The following is a 17,909-nucleotide window of genomic DNA, read 5'->3' on the forward strand; positions in this document are numbered from 1 at the left end:
CTTGAAACCCAGGAACGAGCATAATAACAATTTAATGGCCAATTTGTGTATATTTTATTTATGTTTTCCCGCAGTATCAATAAAATGTGTTCAGTGGCATTGAGGCAAAAAGCAAATAAAAGGACGTAGGTATTTGAAGAGAATAATCAAGTATTTAATGAGAGTATTGTGTTATTCAGATGTCGGGGCGGCGAGGAGGTTACCCGGATGAAGAACACATGTTCACTAAAGTGAGTGTAACTGCAGCAAATCTATAGCGGCTCCTCAGCTTAGATCATTCAGTCTGCTGTACTGACGGTCACGAGCATCCCTTCATTCACCTACAGACCACTCTGCAGTAAGTCATTTAGAGAATTATCCACCTCTATAAAAGCGTATCAACATACTATATTGCATAACGCTTTTAACCGGCCTGGTAAGTTAATATAAAGATGAAGTTATTGAGATCAAACAGGCAGATACGTAACACCATCATGTAATGCTAGTAACTGTAACTGTCAGTTTGTTTCTTGGATTTGAAAGTAACATTGTGCATGTTTATTGACTAGTTAGCTGTCATTTAGTCATATTTTTGTACATTTATACGTTATTGCAGATGCTGCTTATCAGAATTACACAAACAAACGTGTTTCGCACAGCATGTGCACTGCTTAGCCATTATACTGCATTGGTGTTATATCTGCTGCCTTGACTAACGTTACTGTTTTATAAGCAAAAGAAGTAAAGCGCAGTCTTAATTGAAACATAGTGATGATTATAGCTCGCATGCTAACTATAGCAAATTCTATGAAACTGAGGCCTAAGCATATTATATATGTATGGAATAATTAATCGGTGTCAGGGCTACAATGTGTAGTTTTAATAAAACAAAAGGAATACCCCGGGAATTAACGTGAACTCATGGAGATGAAAGGGATCATTTCCGTCTCTGTCGTGACGCGGAGTGATTTTGACCTTGTGACGGACGCCCTGAACACACGTGGGTTAGATGAGGGACTCTGCATCTACACGTTTACGTGAACACACATTTCAGTTTAGTTTAAAAAAACTTTTAACCTTTTTTCCTGTTTTGATTTTTTTTTTTTATCTGTTTTTTTTTTTCCTCGAAACATTATCCATGAGAACCATGAAATTGTGATTATCTCCTCACATTTACTTTAACGATCAATATTAAAACATTTTACGGAATGTTTTGATGTTAAGGACATTAAGTATAAAGAGAGTAGGATAACGAATGAATGAATGAATCAGGCAGTGTAATCCATTCAAGGACCAGCGGGGGCAAAGTCTAATTTTTGGAGTCTGGGGTGGTTAGCATGTGACCTCGACAATAGACTTATTTTTGTATGTGGTTTAAAACAAACAAACAAGTATTTTCTTAGAAATGAATGCCATGTATTAAAATGTCTTTATCACTAAAATTCCTATGAAAAATCACATTAGTCTGTGACTAGGCTATGCAAATCAAAAAAGAAACTTGAGTGGCGTGCTGTCTGTGGCTATTTGCCAATCAGAAACGGCTGTGTGCTACCCTCAACCAATGCCGTGCGTTTTGGGCGGGGCTACCTGTTTTGTTTAAATGAATGGTTCTCAACCAGGGGGCTGAGGCAAACTTCCAAAGGTGACTAACAAAGACAAAACAACTAAAAATCAACATTTCATATTTTTAATTCAATTTGTAGTATTTGAAGAACCAGTATTTCCAGGGTGTTGGATAACCTGGATACGGGAGGAAGCCTCATTCTGAAAGTGTGATTTCTAGACTTTTAAATGTAAATGTAACACAATCTTGTGGGTATTTTTATAAAGAATTGCCAAGATCTTGTGGGCATTTTTAAAGAATATTCATTTAGTTTAGTTCTGCCAAGCTCTAAAATATTTTATCAAGTAGAAATTGTGAATAAAAATATTTTATCCGGAAAAGGAGACAATGGGGGCCATTATAAAGTTGATAATCACTAGTCTTCTGAGAACGATTAACTTTTTTACTAATACTTTAATGGTGTAGAAATCACTTACAATTATTATCTTTTTTTTTTTTAAATATTGAATGTTAGTCTTCTGCTCTCTTTCTCTTAGAAATGCTGCGTTTACCCAGTGTAATGAAACAGATGAGGCCAGTGTGCAGGGCCCTGGCCCCACACCTGACTCGTGCGTATGCCAAGGACGTCAAGTTTGGGGCAGATGCCCGGGCCCTCATGCTTCAGGGCGTTGACCTTTTGGCTGATGCCGTGGCTGTCACCATGGGACCAAAGGTATGCTTAGTTTGACAAGTTTCTAGAGGAACAGTAGACATGTTATTGCTCTTAAAGGAATAGTTCACCCAAAAATGAAAATTGTCATTGATTCCTCACCCTCATGTCGTTCCATAGCCACAAGACTTTACAAATTAAGATCTTTTTGATGTAATCTGAGAGCTTTCTGTCCCTCCATAGACAGCTACGCAACCGAAACTTTGACGCTTCATAATAAAGAGATCACTAGTTGTAGTTGCGTAGCTGTCTTTAGGAGGGATAGAAAGCTCTCAGATTTCATCGAAAAAGATCTTCATTTGTGTTCCGAAGATGAACGAAATTCTTGCGGCTTTGGAACGACATGAGGGTGAGGAATCAATGAAAGAATTCAAATTTTTGGGTGAACTAACCCTTTAAAGCCAAGTTTGTAATCATTAATGGAAGAAACACAACTAGATTGGCCTCTTTCCTCCAGGGTCGCACCGTTATCATTGAGCAGAGCTGGGGAAGCCCCAAAGTCACCAAAGATGGTGTCACTGTTGCTAAAAGTATCGAGCTGAAAGATAGGTATAAGAACATCGGGGCCAGGCTGGTACAGGACGTGGCCAACAACACTAATGAGGAGGCTGGTGACGGCACTACAACCGCCACAGTACTGGCACGTGCTATTGCCAAGGAGGGATTTGACACCATCAGCAAAGGCGCCAACCCTGTGGAGATCCGTAGAGGAGTCATGATGGCAGTGGAAGAAATCATCAATGAACTCAAGAAACTCTCCAAGCCAGTCACAACACCTGAGGAAATTGCTCAGGTAAAAAGTGGTCTTAAATTCGACATGAAATAGAAGTTGCTTTTCTTCTCTTTTGTAATGTATGTCCAAGTGAAACAACTTCTCGAACAAGAAAAAAATTAGGTCGGGACTTCAGGGAATTGATTGGATTGTTGTGGTTTGCTATTGCTGTGATCTCATGTGACAAGTTGTTCTACCCTTGTGTCGGTGAACACATCATCAGAAAAGAGATGTAGTTGCACAAGGGAGGGGGAAGTTATTTTGATTAAAGCACATTAATTTTAAAAAAATGTGCGTGAAAATCATTTATAATAAATATGGCAATATAAAACAAAATAAGAATGGTCAGTTCAGATTTCATGTTGACCTTAACCTTAAATACTAAATGTGATCAGAGTTTTTTTTTTGTCCTTTTTCTTTAAATTTTATTTCCGTCAATCTTTCTTTGACACAGGTGGCCACTATTTCTGCCAATGGAGACATTGAAGTTGGTCAAATCATCTCCAATGCCATGAAGAAAGTTGGACGCAAGGGTGTTATTACAGTGAAGGTAGGCTGCTACAGTGAAAGTAGTATTTAGTACAGATGGAATTATGGTTTGGTCCTTAAAATATCTCAGACTTGAACTGTTATTATTGTTTATAGGATGGTAAAACCTTACATGACGAGCTTGAGATCATTGAGGGCATGAAGTTTGATCGTGGCTACATTTCTCCCTACTTCATCAACACCGCTAAAGGTGCGTATTTGGTATTGGAAGGTCATGTGTATGTACCACTAATAAGGCTGGAATGACAACAGCGTTTATTCTCTTCTTCCAGGCCAGAAGTGTGAGTTCCAGGATGCTTATGTGCTTCTGAGTGAGAAGAAGATCTCCAGCGTACAGAGCATCGTACCAGCTCTGGAAATTGCCAACCAGCATCGCAAGCCTCTGGTCATTGTGGCTGAAGATGTGGATGGAGAAGCACTCAGCACTCTGGTCCTCAACAGGTTTGTTTCTCAAACATAAATAACATCAAATCCACAAGAAATGTGTGAAATGGATAAATATGAAAGAGAACTAGGTTTTATTAAGCCTGAACTTCCAAAAAAAGTCCATTTACTGACTGATTTTGACTGCCATCCCACACAAATGAACAAAATACTATTATTGTACAGTTAGTTGTTTAATTAATTATGGAATCTCCTTTAAACAGTTTTCAGAATTTTTGACATTATAATAAACTAGTGCGAAGTGCCGGTGCAAAATCAGTTTTTGTGTTTTCAGTAATTGTTGGTTCGGTGTGATTGAGTGCTCATTGTTACAATTACACAGCAAAAGTTCAGTGAAATTTTTATTTGCGCATGGTAGAAAGCAAATACTGATACTGACATAATGACATAAATATGGAAAATTGAACTACACGATTGAGGGAGCAGGCTACACTGTGAACTCCGAGAAAACGCTATGCTTGAGGAAACAGTTTGTGAATAGGCCACTACAAATGATGGCTGTGAAAGAGACTGTGAACGCATTGAATAGGATATGTTTAGTTGGTGAATAGCATAGGCTACTATTACACAGTAGCGATAGCGTTAAGCGCACCAGAATTAAATATAATATTCAGAAGTAAACAGTGTAGCTGACATACAGTTTCAGTTAACATCCACAAATGAATAAGCGCGACGATTGAGGGAGCAGGCTACTCAGTGAACTCCGAGAAAACGCTACGCTTAAGCAAACAGTTTGTGAATAGGCTACTACAAATGATGGCCGTAAATAAAAATATAATATTCAGAAGTAAACAGTGTAGCTGACTTAATGTTTAGCTGACAGAGTGTTTGTCAGAATTTTTATTTTTAAACCACAACCTTCTAAGTGCTTCTTTTACCGATATATTTAACTATCTTTTGCATTTCTAATCCAAACAACGTCAAACTTGGCACTGCATTTACTCACTAAACAAAAGTCAATGACTGATTTTGATTGTCATCCCTAACAAAAGTTGTTGTTGTTGAATAAATATGAAATCATCTTCAAAATGTTTTCCAAATGGTTTTGAAATCATTACATGTATTAAAAACTGTAAATAGATGACAGAATTATTAATGAAATACTATTACTGATTTTATAAAATATTTATTTATATATTTTTAATGACTTTGACTAATACTAGTGAACATTTCAATACATACATGCATACAAAAATGTAGCTATTGTAGTAATAGTATTTTGGTGGAAACCTATTTTCTTTTTTGTAAGAGATGGTCATTTTGATGTTTATGAATAGCCTGTTATTTAAAGGTTCTGGGTTAAAGGTCAATGCTAAATCTCACCAACAGGTTGAAGGTTGGACTTCAGGTCGTGGCAGTCAAGGCTCCAGGATTCGGGGATAACCGTAAGAACCAGCTGCAGGATATGGCAGTTTCCACTGGAGGCACGGTATGTACCCGTCTTGTCTTCGTCTGTATTCATGATTTTAAATGAACTCATTTAAAAGGCCTCACTTATGTGATGCATCAACATATTGAATTGTTGTGGCGTGTATCATATCATGAGGTATTTTCCATTGCCCAATCTTTTAACACCCCTGAACTGTTTTTAGGTGTTTGGTGATGAAGCCATGGGTCTGGCCATTGAGGATATCCAGTTACATGACTTTGGCAAGGTCGGAGAGGTCATCGTGACAAAGGATGACACGATGCTCCTCAAAGGCCGCGGTGATCCATCAGCCATTGAGAAGCGTGCGAATGAGATTGCTGAACAGCTGGAGAGCACAAGCAGTGACTACGAGAAGGAGAAACTCAACGAGCGTCTGGCCAAGCTCTCTGATGGAGTGGCTGTGATTAAGGTATGAAAGCAGGAAGCGTGTAGCTTAGTGTAATGCATTTATCTGCCATCATCCTGATTAAAAATCACTATTCTCTTTGTTAGGTTGGTGGAACAAGTGACGTTGAAGTAAATGAGAAGAAAGACCGTGTCACTGATGCGCTGAATGCCACTCGAGCTGCTGTGGAAGAGGGAATCGTTCCTGGAGGAGGATGCGCCCTGCTCCGCTGCATCCCAGCCCTGGAGAACATCAAGCCAGCCAATTCTGATCAGAAGATTGGTAAGGACGAGATCTCATCCTCAGTCCAGACCCTAAAAGAAATAACCCTGTGTTAACTTCTTAAAACTGAGTTGTTGTTGTCGTTTTTTTTTTTTGGCTTGCTCTTCCAGGTATCGACATTATTCGCAGAGCTCTTCGTATTCCGGCAATGACCATTGCCAAGAATGCAGGAGTTGAAGGCTCTCTGGTGGTGGAAAAGATCTTGCAGGGCTCTCCAGAGATTGGATATGATGCTATGCTTGGAGAATATGTCAATATGGTCGAAAGAGGCATTATCGACCCCACAAAGGTGTGTATGTGTGGTTCACAAACATAGATGTCACTGATTTAAACCGATAACTTCTATCAAAGTGGCTTTTAAATAAAGTCCTTTTGAAATAAAAATGTGACAAGTCTTCAATGTCACTTTATCTTATTTTTTAAGGAATCCTTGCTCTGAATGTATTTATTAAAATAATAATCACACTGACGCTACATTTTTATATATTTTATTGTGATGCCCAATACATTTTAATGATTTGCCTAAATTAATTTGTAGCATTTAAACTGATTATTTTTAACTTAGACAAAATGGCATTGAATTTTAATATTTGCCATTTACCAGTTATTGGCTATAACATGAAAATAATAATTGGCTTATTAGTATCTGCCAGAATTGTAATGCTCTTTTATTCAAATGAAATTTGTCTCCCCCTGCAGGTTGTGAGGACGGCATTGCTAGACGCCGCAGGTGTTGCGTCTCTGCTGTCGACTGCTGAAGCCGTTGTCACCGAGCTACCGAAGGAGAAAGAGGACATGCCGGCTGGAGGAATGGGAGGAATGGGAGGCATGGGTGGAATGGGTGGCATGGGATTCTAAACCGATTTGCACTGACTTTAGTGGAAGGGTTGTGGGCAGGGGACATGATTTGCCCCTCCCTTTCATCTTGGAAAAACCTGCCGAAACTGAGTGCTAGTGGTCTGAACATGGAGCAAAAGAAATGGACGTTACAGTCTCCCATCCTTCCACCACTGTCCGATCTTATCTCTTTACTCATGGCTGAAGACATCACCCTACTTCTTTAAAGACGAGTTCCCGATCATGTGACCAGGGATAATGAGTCTTTTCGCCTTTGTTCTGTAACATTGTGCTCACTAATAATGTCTAATGGGAAAGTGCATTTAACAAATTGCATATTGTCATGCTGTTGTACCATGTGATATATAGCTGGTTCTGAATGACCATCTGTAGGGGCTTAAAAAGCCAAATGTTATGGTTAAAGTCTGCCTTCATGAGCAAGAAAGTAGTTGAAACTTTGATCAGTTGTATCTTTAAAAAAAATTCCACTTCATTTAACAGTTCATTTTTTTTTTGTACATGGTTCATTGTTTCATATAAAAATAAAACCCTCATTTGAGGATAACTCTGACAAAGCATGTACTTGTTTTGCCTTTGTTACAGTTTTTCCCACTGAATGGAAATACTTGGATATCAGCTTGCAGAATTGTTTGCTAATGTTTTCCTTTTTTCTTTTTCTGGTTTAATATCTAAAAGTGATGTTCACCCAAAAATGAAAACTGTCATTTATTCTCCATGTTGTTCTAAACCTGTATGTTTCTTTGTTTTTGTTTTTCTTCTTCTGTGAAACAAAGTTGATACTTTGAATATCAATGGGCTCAAAAAAAAAAAAAACATCAGACCCCACTGACTTAAATTATGACAGAATATTATTTGTGGGTGAACTAATCTTTTAAAATCTGAGCTTTAAACATCTTTTGGTCAAGACTAGAGTTTGTGAGGAAGGTTAAGTGGAGGGATGGGTGAACTTGTTGCACATCAGTTTAAAAACAGTCATACAAGCATATGCCCAACAATATACTGAATACGATTAGTGTGAATTCATTTTAAAGATCGAACTCTTCGGTAGTCTAGTGGTACAGAATCGTGTTTGAAGAACTGCTGTTCATTAAGAGATTTTTTTTGTTTGTTTTGTTTTTTTAAGATATATTCTCTATGAATGTGCAACAATCATCCAACAATGTTTTGTACAATATAGTCATTAATTCTGTATTTTTTATTTAATAAAATTCAGTGTTCACAAAGAAATAAATTTTGTCCCGTCAATGTCCTAGCCTCAGTGGCTTCCTTCTCTGGAAGATAATCCTTTTAAAATAGCGATGAATTTAGCCTGCATCTGAAATTGCAGATACAGCAAAAAAACTGTATATGACATATGTCTGAAATCACAGTACTCATAAAAGAGTAGGCAAAAAGACCCCGGATGACCTACTTCTTTCAGTGAGATTCTTAGTGTGCATACAATGGATACTTTAATATCCCATGACTCCATGGGAGAGGATTTATGAATGGCAGTTAAGCAACACAACAGATCCTGGTAGGTCACATGATAATTACAACATGCCATGGCGAATGTAGTATGTCCAGATTACATTCATACTTTACACATTCACCATTCAGAATGTACTTGAGAGAGAATGCGATTTCTGACGCAGCCTTATTGTAGTGATGGCGTGACTAGGACTGATGACTTGAGACATTTTCCCTCGGTTTCACAGACAAGACTTAAGCCTAGTCCCAGACTAAAATGTATGTTTGAGCTCTTTTAACTGAAAGCAACTGGCACTGAAATATCTTTAATATGTCAGTGCCATTGTTTTGTCTCCAGATTCACGTTCATAAATGTCTTAATTGAACTAAGGCCTAATCCTGGCTTAATCTAACCCTTGTCTGTGAAACCAGGCCTCTTAAGTCAATGAAGTCATCATAAAACACCACTCAAAACTCAAGTTCATCCACTGAAGAATTGATTGGAATGTGAAAGGACATTCCATAGATGACTACACTCCTCAAAACACCAGCAGCCTGAAAATGAAAACCGTGAAGTTATGTTTTGATGATTACAAAGACAAACATTTGTTTCCTTTGTAATATGCACTAATGCAACCAGGAACATATCAAGAAATCGCTTCATTCTGATTTCATGTCAAGTCTTGACTTGTTGACAGTAATGTGAATAGTACAACACCTTAATAAGTCCTAAGTAGTTGTTTACATGAAAATTATGCTGGTTTGACATCCAACCATCATTATAGGGGCCATATTTGATTTTCATTTATGATACATTTTGTGCAATTTTTTTTGTCCTTTTGGAGCTTGACAGCACATGGTCACAGTTTATTAACGTTGTGTCTAAAAGAGCTGCATGAAGATGCTAAAAAAAAAAAAATCTCCAAAGAGGTTTGAGGTAAATGACAGAATTTGAATTTTTTAAGTGAACTAATCCAGATCAGTAGTTTCATAAACACTTCCTTTCAAAAGTTTTGTAAGATTTTCTTTTTTTAAATAAATTAAAACTTTTTTTCAGTAAGGATGCTTCAAATTGATTAAAAGTGAGTTAAGCCATTAAAATGTTACAAAAGATATGGATTTCTTTTGAACTTTTTACTTATCAAAGCATCCTAAAAAAAATAAAAATAATAATTATATAAAAATTGTTTCTTGAGAACCAATTCAGCATTTTAGTCTGAGATTTAAAGGTAATGATTACTTGGTAATGATCCTGAAAATTCAGCCTTGCCATGACAGGAATAAATTACATTATTTTAAATTTTAATAATACTTCAAAATATTTAGTTTTTATTGTATTTTTAATCGAATAAATGCAGCCTTGGTAAACCTCATGAGTCATAACTTTATCTGAATGTAGATTAATGATCTAATGTAACATTTAATAGTTTTAATAACTTTCAGAGATCAGTAGTTTTGTGAATGTGTTCCTGTACTTTGCAAAAAAAAAAAAACTGTGTCCTTGTTACAGTGTAATTATCTATTTAAGTACTGAGTAATATTAATTTAGAACATGTACTTACTATATTGTGAAGGTTAGGATTTAGGGTTTGATTTGGGGTTAATTGCAGTTAATACTATACAGTTAACATATGTCTGAAACAAGGACAGTGTAAAATAAAAGTGTTACCAAAACTTCTCTCAGGATGATAAATGACTGCTTCAATGATCCAAAGGCTGTGAATAACATAATACTATTATACTAATACTATTAAACAGCAGTATTTCTTGCTCATTTTCTGTGCAATAATAATAATAATAGAAATGTAGTATTCTATAACAACGCAAAATAACCATTTCTTTCTGAGTAAAAGGACTTGTGACGAATGTTACATGCTTCAGTTTGATATTTATACCATTGAATAATTAATTCCATTTCACACACTATCTAAAACTAAAAATAGTAGACAGCATGCTGTGCGTTCTGCACATTTTCATGACACTAATATTCCATTCCAACACAGCCAGTGTGTTGTAATTAGATCTTAGAGCCGCCACTGACACTGGCCACTAGGGGTCATAAAATGGGTTATTTGGAAGCCTTCTAATATTACCCCCTCACATGATCAACCTATTTTAAGTTTAGAAACTAGTCAGAACCAGATGTTGATAAACAAAACACAAACCACACCAGACAAGGCTAGGTTTTACATATAAAAATAGTTTATAAACCATGCAGGCAGGATATATATTCACCCACAACACACTCATTAAAACACCTCAATTAAAACAAACAAAAAAAGATATCCCAGAAATAAAGAAATGAAGAAAAAAAAAAAAGATTATTCTTTTTTTTTTTTTCTTTTTTTTTTTTGTAGCTCAGTTGCGCACTATAGTTTAGTCTGTGGTCTTACATCAGATATGTACACGTGGTTAACCCATAACCAAAATAAATATAGGATACACGGATTACACGCATACATGTATTTAAGATAAGGATAAATAATATGTAACTTTCTCTGTAAAAAAGCAGTAATCATGAGGATGTGCGCAGGGTGTGGATTGGAATCTTTAAAGGTCGGTGGCGACGGATACCTCACTACAATCTGATGAGAGCTCTGGGAAAGATTCGGTACGCTCTCTGTTCCCAGAGTTTGGGCCCTTTTAAAAGCAGTGGATATCGTAGATGGGTGAGCAGTCTGTTAAAAACCACATACAAATATATTGCACACCTCTAGAAGAGAAAAGCAGTCTTTAGTATAGACACTTAAAATCATGAGATTTCACTTCCATGGGAGGAGTGAACTGGAGCGCCACTGCCAGTGATAAACTGCACAAATTTGTATAACGCAAGGCAGTGTTTTTTTTGTCAGCCTCTCAGCGTTTGTTTTTCAAGCCTTTATTTGTGCTGGTATGCAAGAATACAACAGACCTGAGTCCGGTGTGCGGCCTTGATACCCTGATAGCGCTTTATGTGCATTTGCCTGCAGTAACTGTCAGTCTTCTGCACGTGACGTATGCACTCAAGTTGAGTCTCCTCGTCCCTTTCTTGAAATCTTAAAGGATCACCTAAAAGCTTTTAAATAAATACATCACTCACCTGTCACATAAACTGTGTAACGTGAGGGACAATCTTTCCATAATGCACTTTCAAATACCTCAAAATAATGTCTTTTCGAAGAAACCCATGATCTTTGACTACTGTGCCATTCATGAAGCCATTATGGTTTTTGGCAGCTGTTTTTAAAACCATGTCAAGGTCCTCATATAAAAAATACGGCTCCTGGCGCCATATTGACAGCGGGTTTAAAAAAAAGTTTACATGGAGGTAGTGGGGCAGGGCACAGTGGGGACAATCAAGCCCCCCATAAAAAGATCCAGCCATGTTTTTTAGCATTAAATGTTTTAAATCAACCGTTTTGTTTGGACCAGGCACTGACGATATTCAAGCACACAGCTTTCCCGCTCTCCCGACTGTCTTTATAATACTCTAAATGTAAGCGTTCAATAAAACCACCAGTTCCCTGAACGACACCCCCTCCCCATCCGTCTGAAGATGTGGAATGAACTACGTGTGGTGGATCTCATGGAACATGAGTTCGCGTGGGATCTGTGTCTCTGGGCCAAACTGATTGGCCGCCCGCCGCTCGAAGGCTGACACCATCTGCTTCACGACCTCGTCGAAGAAAACGGTGGCCAACTGAGAATGCAGGAGCGAGCGGAACTCAAAGGAAATCTAGGAACAGAAAGAAGCAGCGAATCAAAGACAGTCCCAACTCGACATTTATAAAGCTCACAAGTCGGGTTCCTTAAGTTAAACCCATAAACCTTCTAAGAGAGACCTAACATAAGCTCTAAGTTTGTTAAATGATGGTACAAGCTTGTGTAAAAGTCATTGTGATGACAAAAATGTTTAGCAGTCAAACACCAGAAGCAATGAAACTGATTGGTGAATCTTGTTTAAGCGTTGTAGCAAAGCCACCATTATGAATATTTGTAGGATACCATTATAAAAACAAACTGATTAATTTACATTTTTCGCAGTGCTTTATGGGATGAGTAGATGTTTCATTTCCTCTTAATAGGAGCCAAGTACAATCCTTTTTCCCCACTGATTTTCAATTCCTGCTTTGAATCAAATGTTATCAAATGTTGTAATTCATAAATGTTATAACTCATCTCAGAGCTGGTTCAAGGTCCAAAACTCTTTATTTTAAGACTTTTCTGAAATATAAGAGAAGGAGAATGGGACTTCTTGAGCCAGCTGAAATGTACTTGCTTGACACGCAAGAACCAGCTTCCGTTTACCATATTTGATAAGCTGAAAAGTATGTGTTGATCAAAGTTTATATGTGAATAAAGGCCGAAAGTAAATATGTTCATCACAAAGCAACAGTGTCTGGAGTGTTTTGGTTTAACAAACTTTCAATAGAAACTAAAAATACTGAAAATAACCTAATTTGTGTTTCAAAGATGAACAAAGACTTAAGGGCTTCGGATGACATGAGGGTGAATAAATGACGACAAAACTTTCATTTCTTAAATATTCCTTTAAGTATGAGCAATGGTAAACAGGAGTCTTTGCAAAATCCAAAAAGAACTTCAGTTTCAAAAACATAAAAAAAAAAAAGCTTAACCTGAGGACGATAAACCAGTTTGTGTTGGTAATACTCACAGCAAAGTCAAGGGTGCATGTACGGGGGTAGCCAGGAAGACCAGGACTGAAGCGCCACACCGTCTCAAGGCTATTGAAAAGTTTTCCATCAGAGCAAGATGCCTTAAGACCAGAAGAAGTTAGAAATGACTTGTAGCTCACACACTTGATTAACAAAGTCTGATAACACTGTATATGCCACTAAATCACTGCCATCAATTCATACAATAGATCTATATTAAAGAAAAATGAAGATGTACATACCTTCACCAAATGAGGGCGGACTGTAGTAATGAGAGAGGTGTAGTTTTCTACCACAGGAGGGAAGCCCACAGTCAGCTTGGCCTTGCAAAATCCTGTGCGGCGGAATACAACGTCTGAACGCTTGCACCAGGGCACGAACAGCAGGTAGTCTTCTACCTTGGCCACAACTTCATACATTTCCTGCATTGAGTACCTACATGCCATAGAAAAGACAGTTAGCCAAGATAATACAATAATGTTCTGTGTAAATTACACCAATTGTTTTGCTTTTATTTTGGTAGAAGATCTCTTGGGTGGGGGTCTTTCTACGTAATTTGGCAGACACTTTAACTCAAAGTGACTTACAGTACACTGAATACAGTGGAGTAATCCAGGGTTAAGTGCTCAAGGTCACAATGGTGATAGCTCATAAACTGTCTGATTACCCGCCCTGAGCTCCTTTAGTCATTACGTCACACCACAGAATCTACAGTTATAGTCTGAAGAGTGCGATGACCTTTCCTATAAATCTAACAATATCGGCATGGCAGCTCATAACCTCAGTGCAAAGGAGATTGGATGATTTAAATATAACTCATCACCATATAGGTGTGACCCAAACAAAAGGTTGTTGCTAAAGACGAAGATGGATTTAGTGCCGTCACTGAAACATGTTTCTGATGGTCGATTCAGACAACCAATCAGATATGAAGGGACATATCAGTGTGGGATTGAGTCATGCTGAACGTCACTGCAGAATGGAATCAAGACAGAAGAAAGGTCAAACACTGTTTGTTTACAGTCACTTTTTTGTACACAGGGTCCATCATACGTAAAAGTGGGGTCACCTTAGGTTTGAAGGTCTCATTTTGGAGCATTTTAAGACCTTCAAGTTAAAGATGAAAGATCAAATAAAATGTTCAGAGAAATAACTCAAGTCCCACACCATTTGCTTGTAAGCCACAATCCGACCAATATGATTCTTTTTAAAAAGCGCTTACTACACAGTCGCTCAGTTTTGTTCCTGGATATTCACATAATCATTTAGCACATGCTTTTATCCAAAGCTACTAATGGTAGATTTATTACATGGACTTGCCCTGAAGCAATGTATGGTTCAATGCAAGGGTACAATGGTGATTGTCATGGCTCACTCCTTACAGCCTTCTGGATACCAACAGTATGTCTCAGGAGAACCACCTTCCTGTAGAATCTAGTCTGAATCTAGACTGGTCATAGAAAGGTAGATTGGTCTAATCTGAATCTGAAATGTAAGTCTGAGGGGGGCTTGTGAGCTAGGTGTCTCTTTTCAAGTATAAGTAACACTGAAGTGAATTGTTAAGGTTATTGTTAGTATGTCATAGGTCAAAGAGCACATGGGTCAAAGGAGGATGCCAACATGGCGGATATAGTGTGTCCTGTCCTGTGTCATAGGCTGCAGACAAGTTCTTCTTCAAATTAAGTATGTGTTCATGTGCTGCATTAGTGCTGGGGCTCTATTCTGCAGGACAGCTGATCCTCTGCTCTAAAATGTCAGGCATCGGTTGTCAGAAGCGGTTCCTAAGTAACTTGTGATGACGTGAGATAACCAGAACAGATCCATACTCCAATAACCCCAGATACCTAGAAAGCTGACACAATAAATATTCCCATGCCCTGTTACATAAACAATCTTTGCAGGAACACTGGGGCTAACGTAATCATGGATCTCAATAAAAAATAGCAACAGCTCATCCACCATATCAAACTTGGTTGGGAACATACCCAATAATACGTCTTTCAGAGTACTCCTTCCTCTTGTTGAAGGACTCTGAGAAGTTGAAGAAGCTCCTGGCAGGAGCCACCACAGTACGACCTGACACAGCCCTGAAGAGGGGAGGCACTCTGGTCATCAGAATTCCACATGAAGACAGATATCTGTTGACAAAACAGGGTGAAAGTGTGTCATTCAGCAAAAGCATACTCAGTACATATACATAGACTTTGTTAGTGTGATAATTTAGGGACTATCTGTTTGTTGGATGTGTCAAGATAGCAGACGACTCCTGAGACAGATAAGAGTGGAGAGAACGTATGAGCAACATAGATAGCTGTTTGCAATTGACAAGATTTGGACTCTCAATCAAGAATTAAGAATAGTGAAAACAGTTGCACGTTATCTTTAATCTAATCACAATAATATGCGAAATCCCAATAACTACTCTAAAATTGAGTTGTCCTTGTGGGCCGCACACATACATATAGCACAACCAATGTAGTCCAATTCATAAAACAACTCTCTGAAGCCAGCTCTTTTAAAAAAATCGTTTCAAGATTCACAAACTTATGAGCTAAAGGGCTGACGAATCCTTAATTGAATAAACGCACTGAAACACTTTCAGTGATGTCCATCTCAGCATTACTAATTTACTTGAGGTATCCCTAGCAAACAACTGAATAATTGTTAATAAATTATAATTATGGACTCTTTATTGTTACTTTTGTAACTAAAATGTACAAAAAATATTGGTAAACAGCTGTCAACAACCTTTCCAAAATGCAAACAGCATGTGACAAGTACGTGTAGCCTAGATGAGGTTGCACAGAGTTTACGTACAATGCTCTATCATGACTTATTTATGCAAATTTTAACAATTGTGTGTAAAAATTTAGCATTTAAGAGATCCCGGTATTGTTTTAATTGTTATGCACTGGCTAATTTAATTTACAAAGACTTTGAATGGCAAGCTTCTGAGATGTTAATGAGGGGCTTAAAAATGCCAACTGTGATGCTACCAGCCTTACAAATTAGACCACACAAGCAATCCACAATACAAGCTGCATAAAGCAGTTGTGTACTAGAAAAAAAAAGAAAAAGAAAAAAAGGAATACTTCTTGATTCAAACTGTTCATCATTAACTACAAAACCTTATGGAGTTGTGCATTCACACCATGGGACTGGGAGCATGGTTAAAGGAAATATAAGGATATGCAGATCATGACATGTTAACCTGTCCTCTATTTGTTAAGACATAAATCACAAGAGATCACTGACCACTATAACCAAGTCAAGGGCAGTAGTAACAACCCATTCCATTAAGATGTGTCCGATGTACGCCAGATCAATCACGTACACATATCTGAAACGCAAGGGGATGGGACTTTGCTCTAAAAAAGGCACAATATCTCCTCAATGGAGAGACCGGCACCCAAATTCATTCATGTCGGCGCAAGTGCTGCCAAGAGCTGTCAAGTAATGTGTAACTGTGACAGCAGATACTGACAGAACAGAAACTTCAGATGGCTTTATGCCAAGCAGTTATGGCACTAAGCTGTCCAACAGTTGGTATGGGTACACTACGTCCCTGGCCAAAAGTGATAAACGTCACAGCTTGGCTTGTGTGACGTCACATATTCTGCAGAATTCTGTAAACCTGCAAAGGTGTCTGGAAAGAATTACTAATGAAATCATTGTTGCACTATATATTTGGTTACATGGTGGGTGCCAAAAGTTTGTTTGTTAGTTCCCCAGTAAATGGGTGGCAAAAGTTTATTTCCCCAATAAAAAAAAAGTGATTGCATCTGATATGCTGCTATATTGTATAATAATGAAATCGTATCTAACACTAACTGTATGCAGCTGGTGACCAGATTTTCCAAAAATAAAACAAAAATCACACTTTTTGTTGTTTCCCCTTAAAAGCATTTGGCTGCATCTGAGCTTGAAGCTATATTGATAAAATAAATACACTCGAATAAACACCCGCTGCATGCAGTTGATAATCATTTATTCCCAAAATGAGAAAAGCTCTTGTTAGATACACCTGGTCAATTACATAATATCTTAACCTTGCCGCTGTCACTTATCTGGCAACCAGATATGTGACTCCCTCCCACCCTTCCTCCTAAAGTTAGTGTGGTTTTTACACATTTATTTGAGTACGTCAAATCCATGAATACATTGTTGGAATATAAATAAAGGTTTTATTAACACAAATGTCAAGTTGGCCTTAAATTGTATCCGCTTGTAAGAGCGAAACTAACCGTCCAACTATCGTCAGCAGCTCGCGAGTTATTTCAATAATCACTTCGATCTTCACATAACCGCACACAGGCCGTTCGAAACACTAAACCGTCGTTATTTACCTCACTCCATTCCTGCCCGGTGTTTCTCGACTGGTTGTGGAAGGTAAGTTTCTGATACATTCCGCCACCGCTCTCCTCAAACACCGGGAGCCTCTCGCCATCTTCACTTCACCTCTTTTTCGCCTCCTCCCGTCGAGAAATCTTTTTTTCCCGTCTCGAAGACCAGCCTTCTCAGAGACCCTCCCTGGGATCTCATTGGCTGAAGCTGTTTTTCTTGAATTCGGATTGGTTGGGTTTTCCGTCCGTCACATAGTGAGACTACTGACGTCAGTATTTTAATTGTGCACAGGGTTTGCGTGCGCAGAATTGTCACGGGATGCGGGATTGGGTTGCCCAGACTGCGCGACCTACAGTGCATAGTTAGTAAAGGTTACAGCTAAATTTGTTTGAGGACACAATGTAAAATCACTAATAAGTTTTAAAAAGACGAATACGCTTAAACGAATTCATTTGAGGAAAATGGCTTTAGTTTAAAATGCATAGGGGTG

At 38.0% G+C, this 17,909-nt stretch overlaps 2 protein-coding genes across 2 annotated transcripts; one reads left to right on the forward strand and one right to left on the reverse strand.

Annotated features, from left to right (window-relative positions):
* The first annotated feature begins 179 nt into the window (after nucleotides 1–179).
* Nucleotides 180–7,812, forward strand: hspd1 (heat shock 60 protein 1). Its single transcript, XM_079882332.1, has 11 exons — nucleotides 180–337; nucleotides 2,080–2,255; nucleotides 2,710–3,045; nucleotides 3,479–3,574; nucleotides 3,670–3,763; nucleotides 3,846–4,014; nucleotides 5,347–5,446; nucleotides 5,610–5,855; nucleotides 5,939–6,113; nucleotides 6,224–6,402; nucleotides 6,813–7,812. The coding sequence occupies exons 2-11, from the start codon at nucleotides 2,082–2,084 to the stop codon at nucleotides 6,969–6,971; spliced, it is 1,728 nt and encodes a 575-aa protein (XP_079738458.1). The 5' UTR covers nucleotides 180–337; nucleotides 2,080–2,081; the 3' UTR covers nucleotides 6,972–7,812.
* A 4,090-nt stretch (nucleotides 7,813–11,902) lies between these two features.
* On the reverse strand, nucleotides 11,903–17,595 carry coq10b (coenzyme Q10B). Its single transcript, XM_079882420.1, has 5 exons — nucleotides 17,422–17,595; nucleotides 15,061–15,213; nucleotides 13,318–13,510; nucleotides 13,075–13,176; nucleotides 11,903–12,135 (listed from the first exon to the last, which is right to left on the reverse strand). Exons 1-5 carry the CDS (start codon nucleotides 17,520–17,522, stop codon nucleotides 11,968–11,970), a joined length of 717 nt encoding a protein of 238 aa, XP_079738546.1. The 5' UTR covers nucleotides 17,523–17,595; the 3' UTR covers nucleotides 11,903–11,967.
* Between the last annotated feature and the right edge of the window lie 314 nt (nucleotides 17,596–17,909).

Source organism: Squalius cephalus, assembly GCF_949319135.1.
Source record: "Squalius cephalus genome assembly, chromosome: 9".
NCBI lineage: Eukaryota > Metazoa > Chordata > Actinopteri > Cypriniformes > Leuciscidae > Squalius > Squalius cephalus.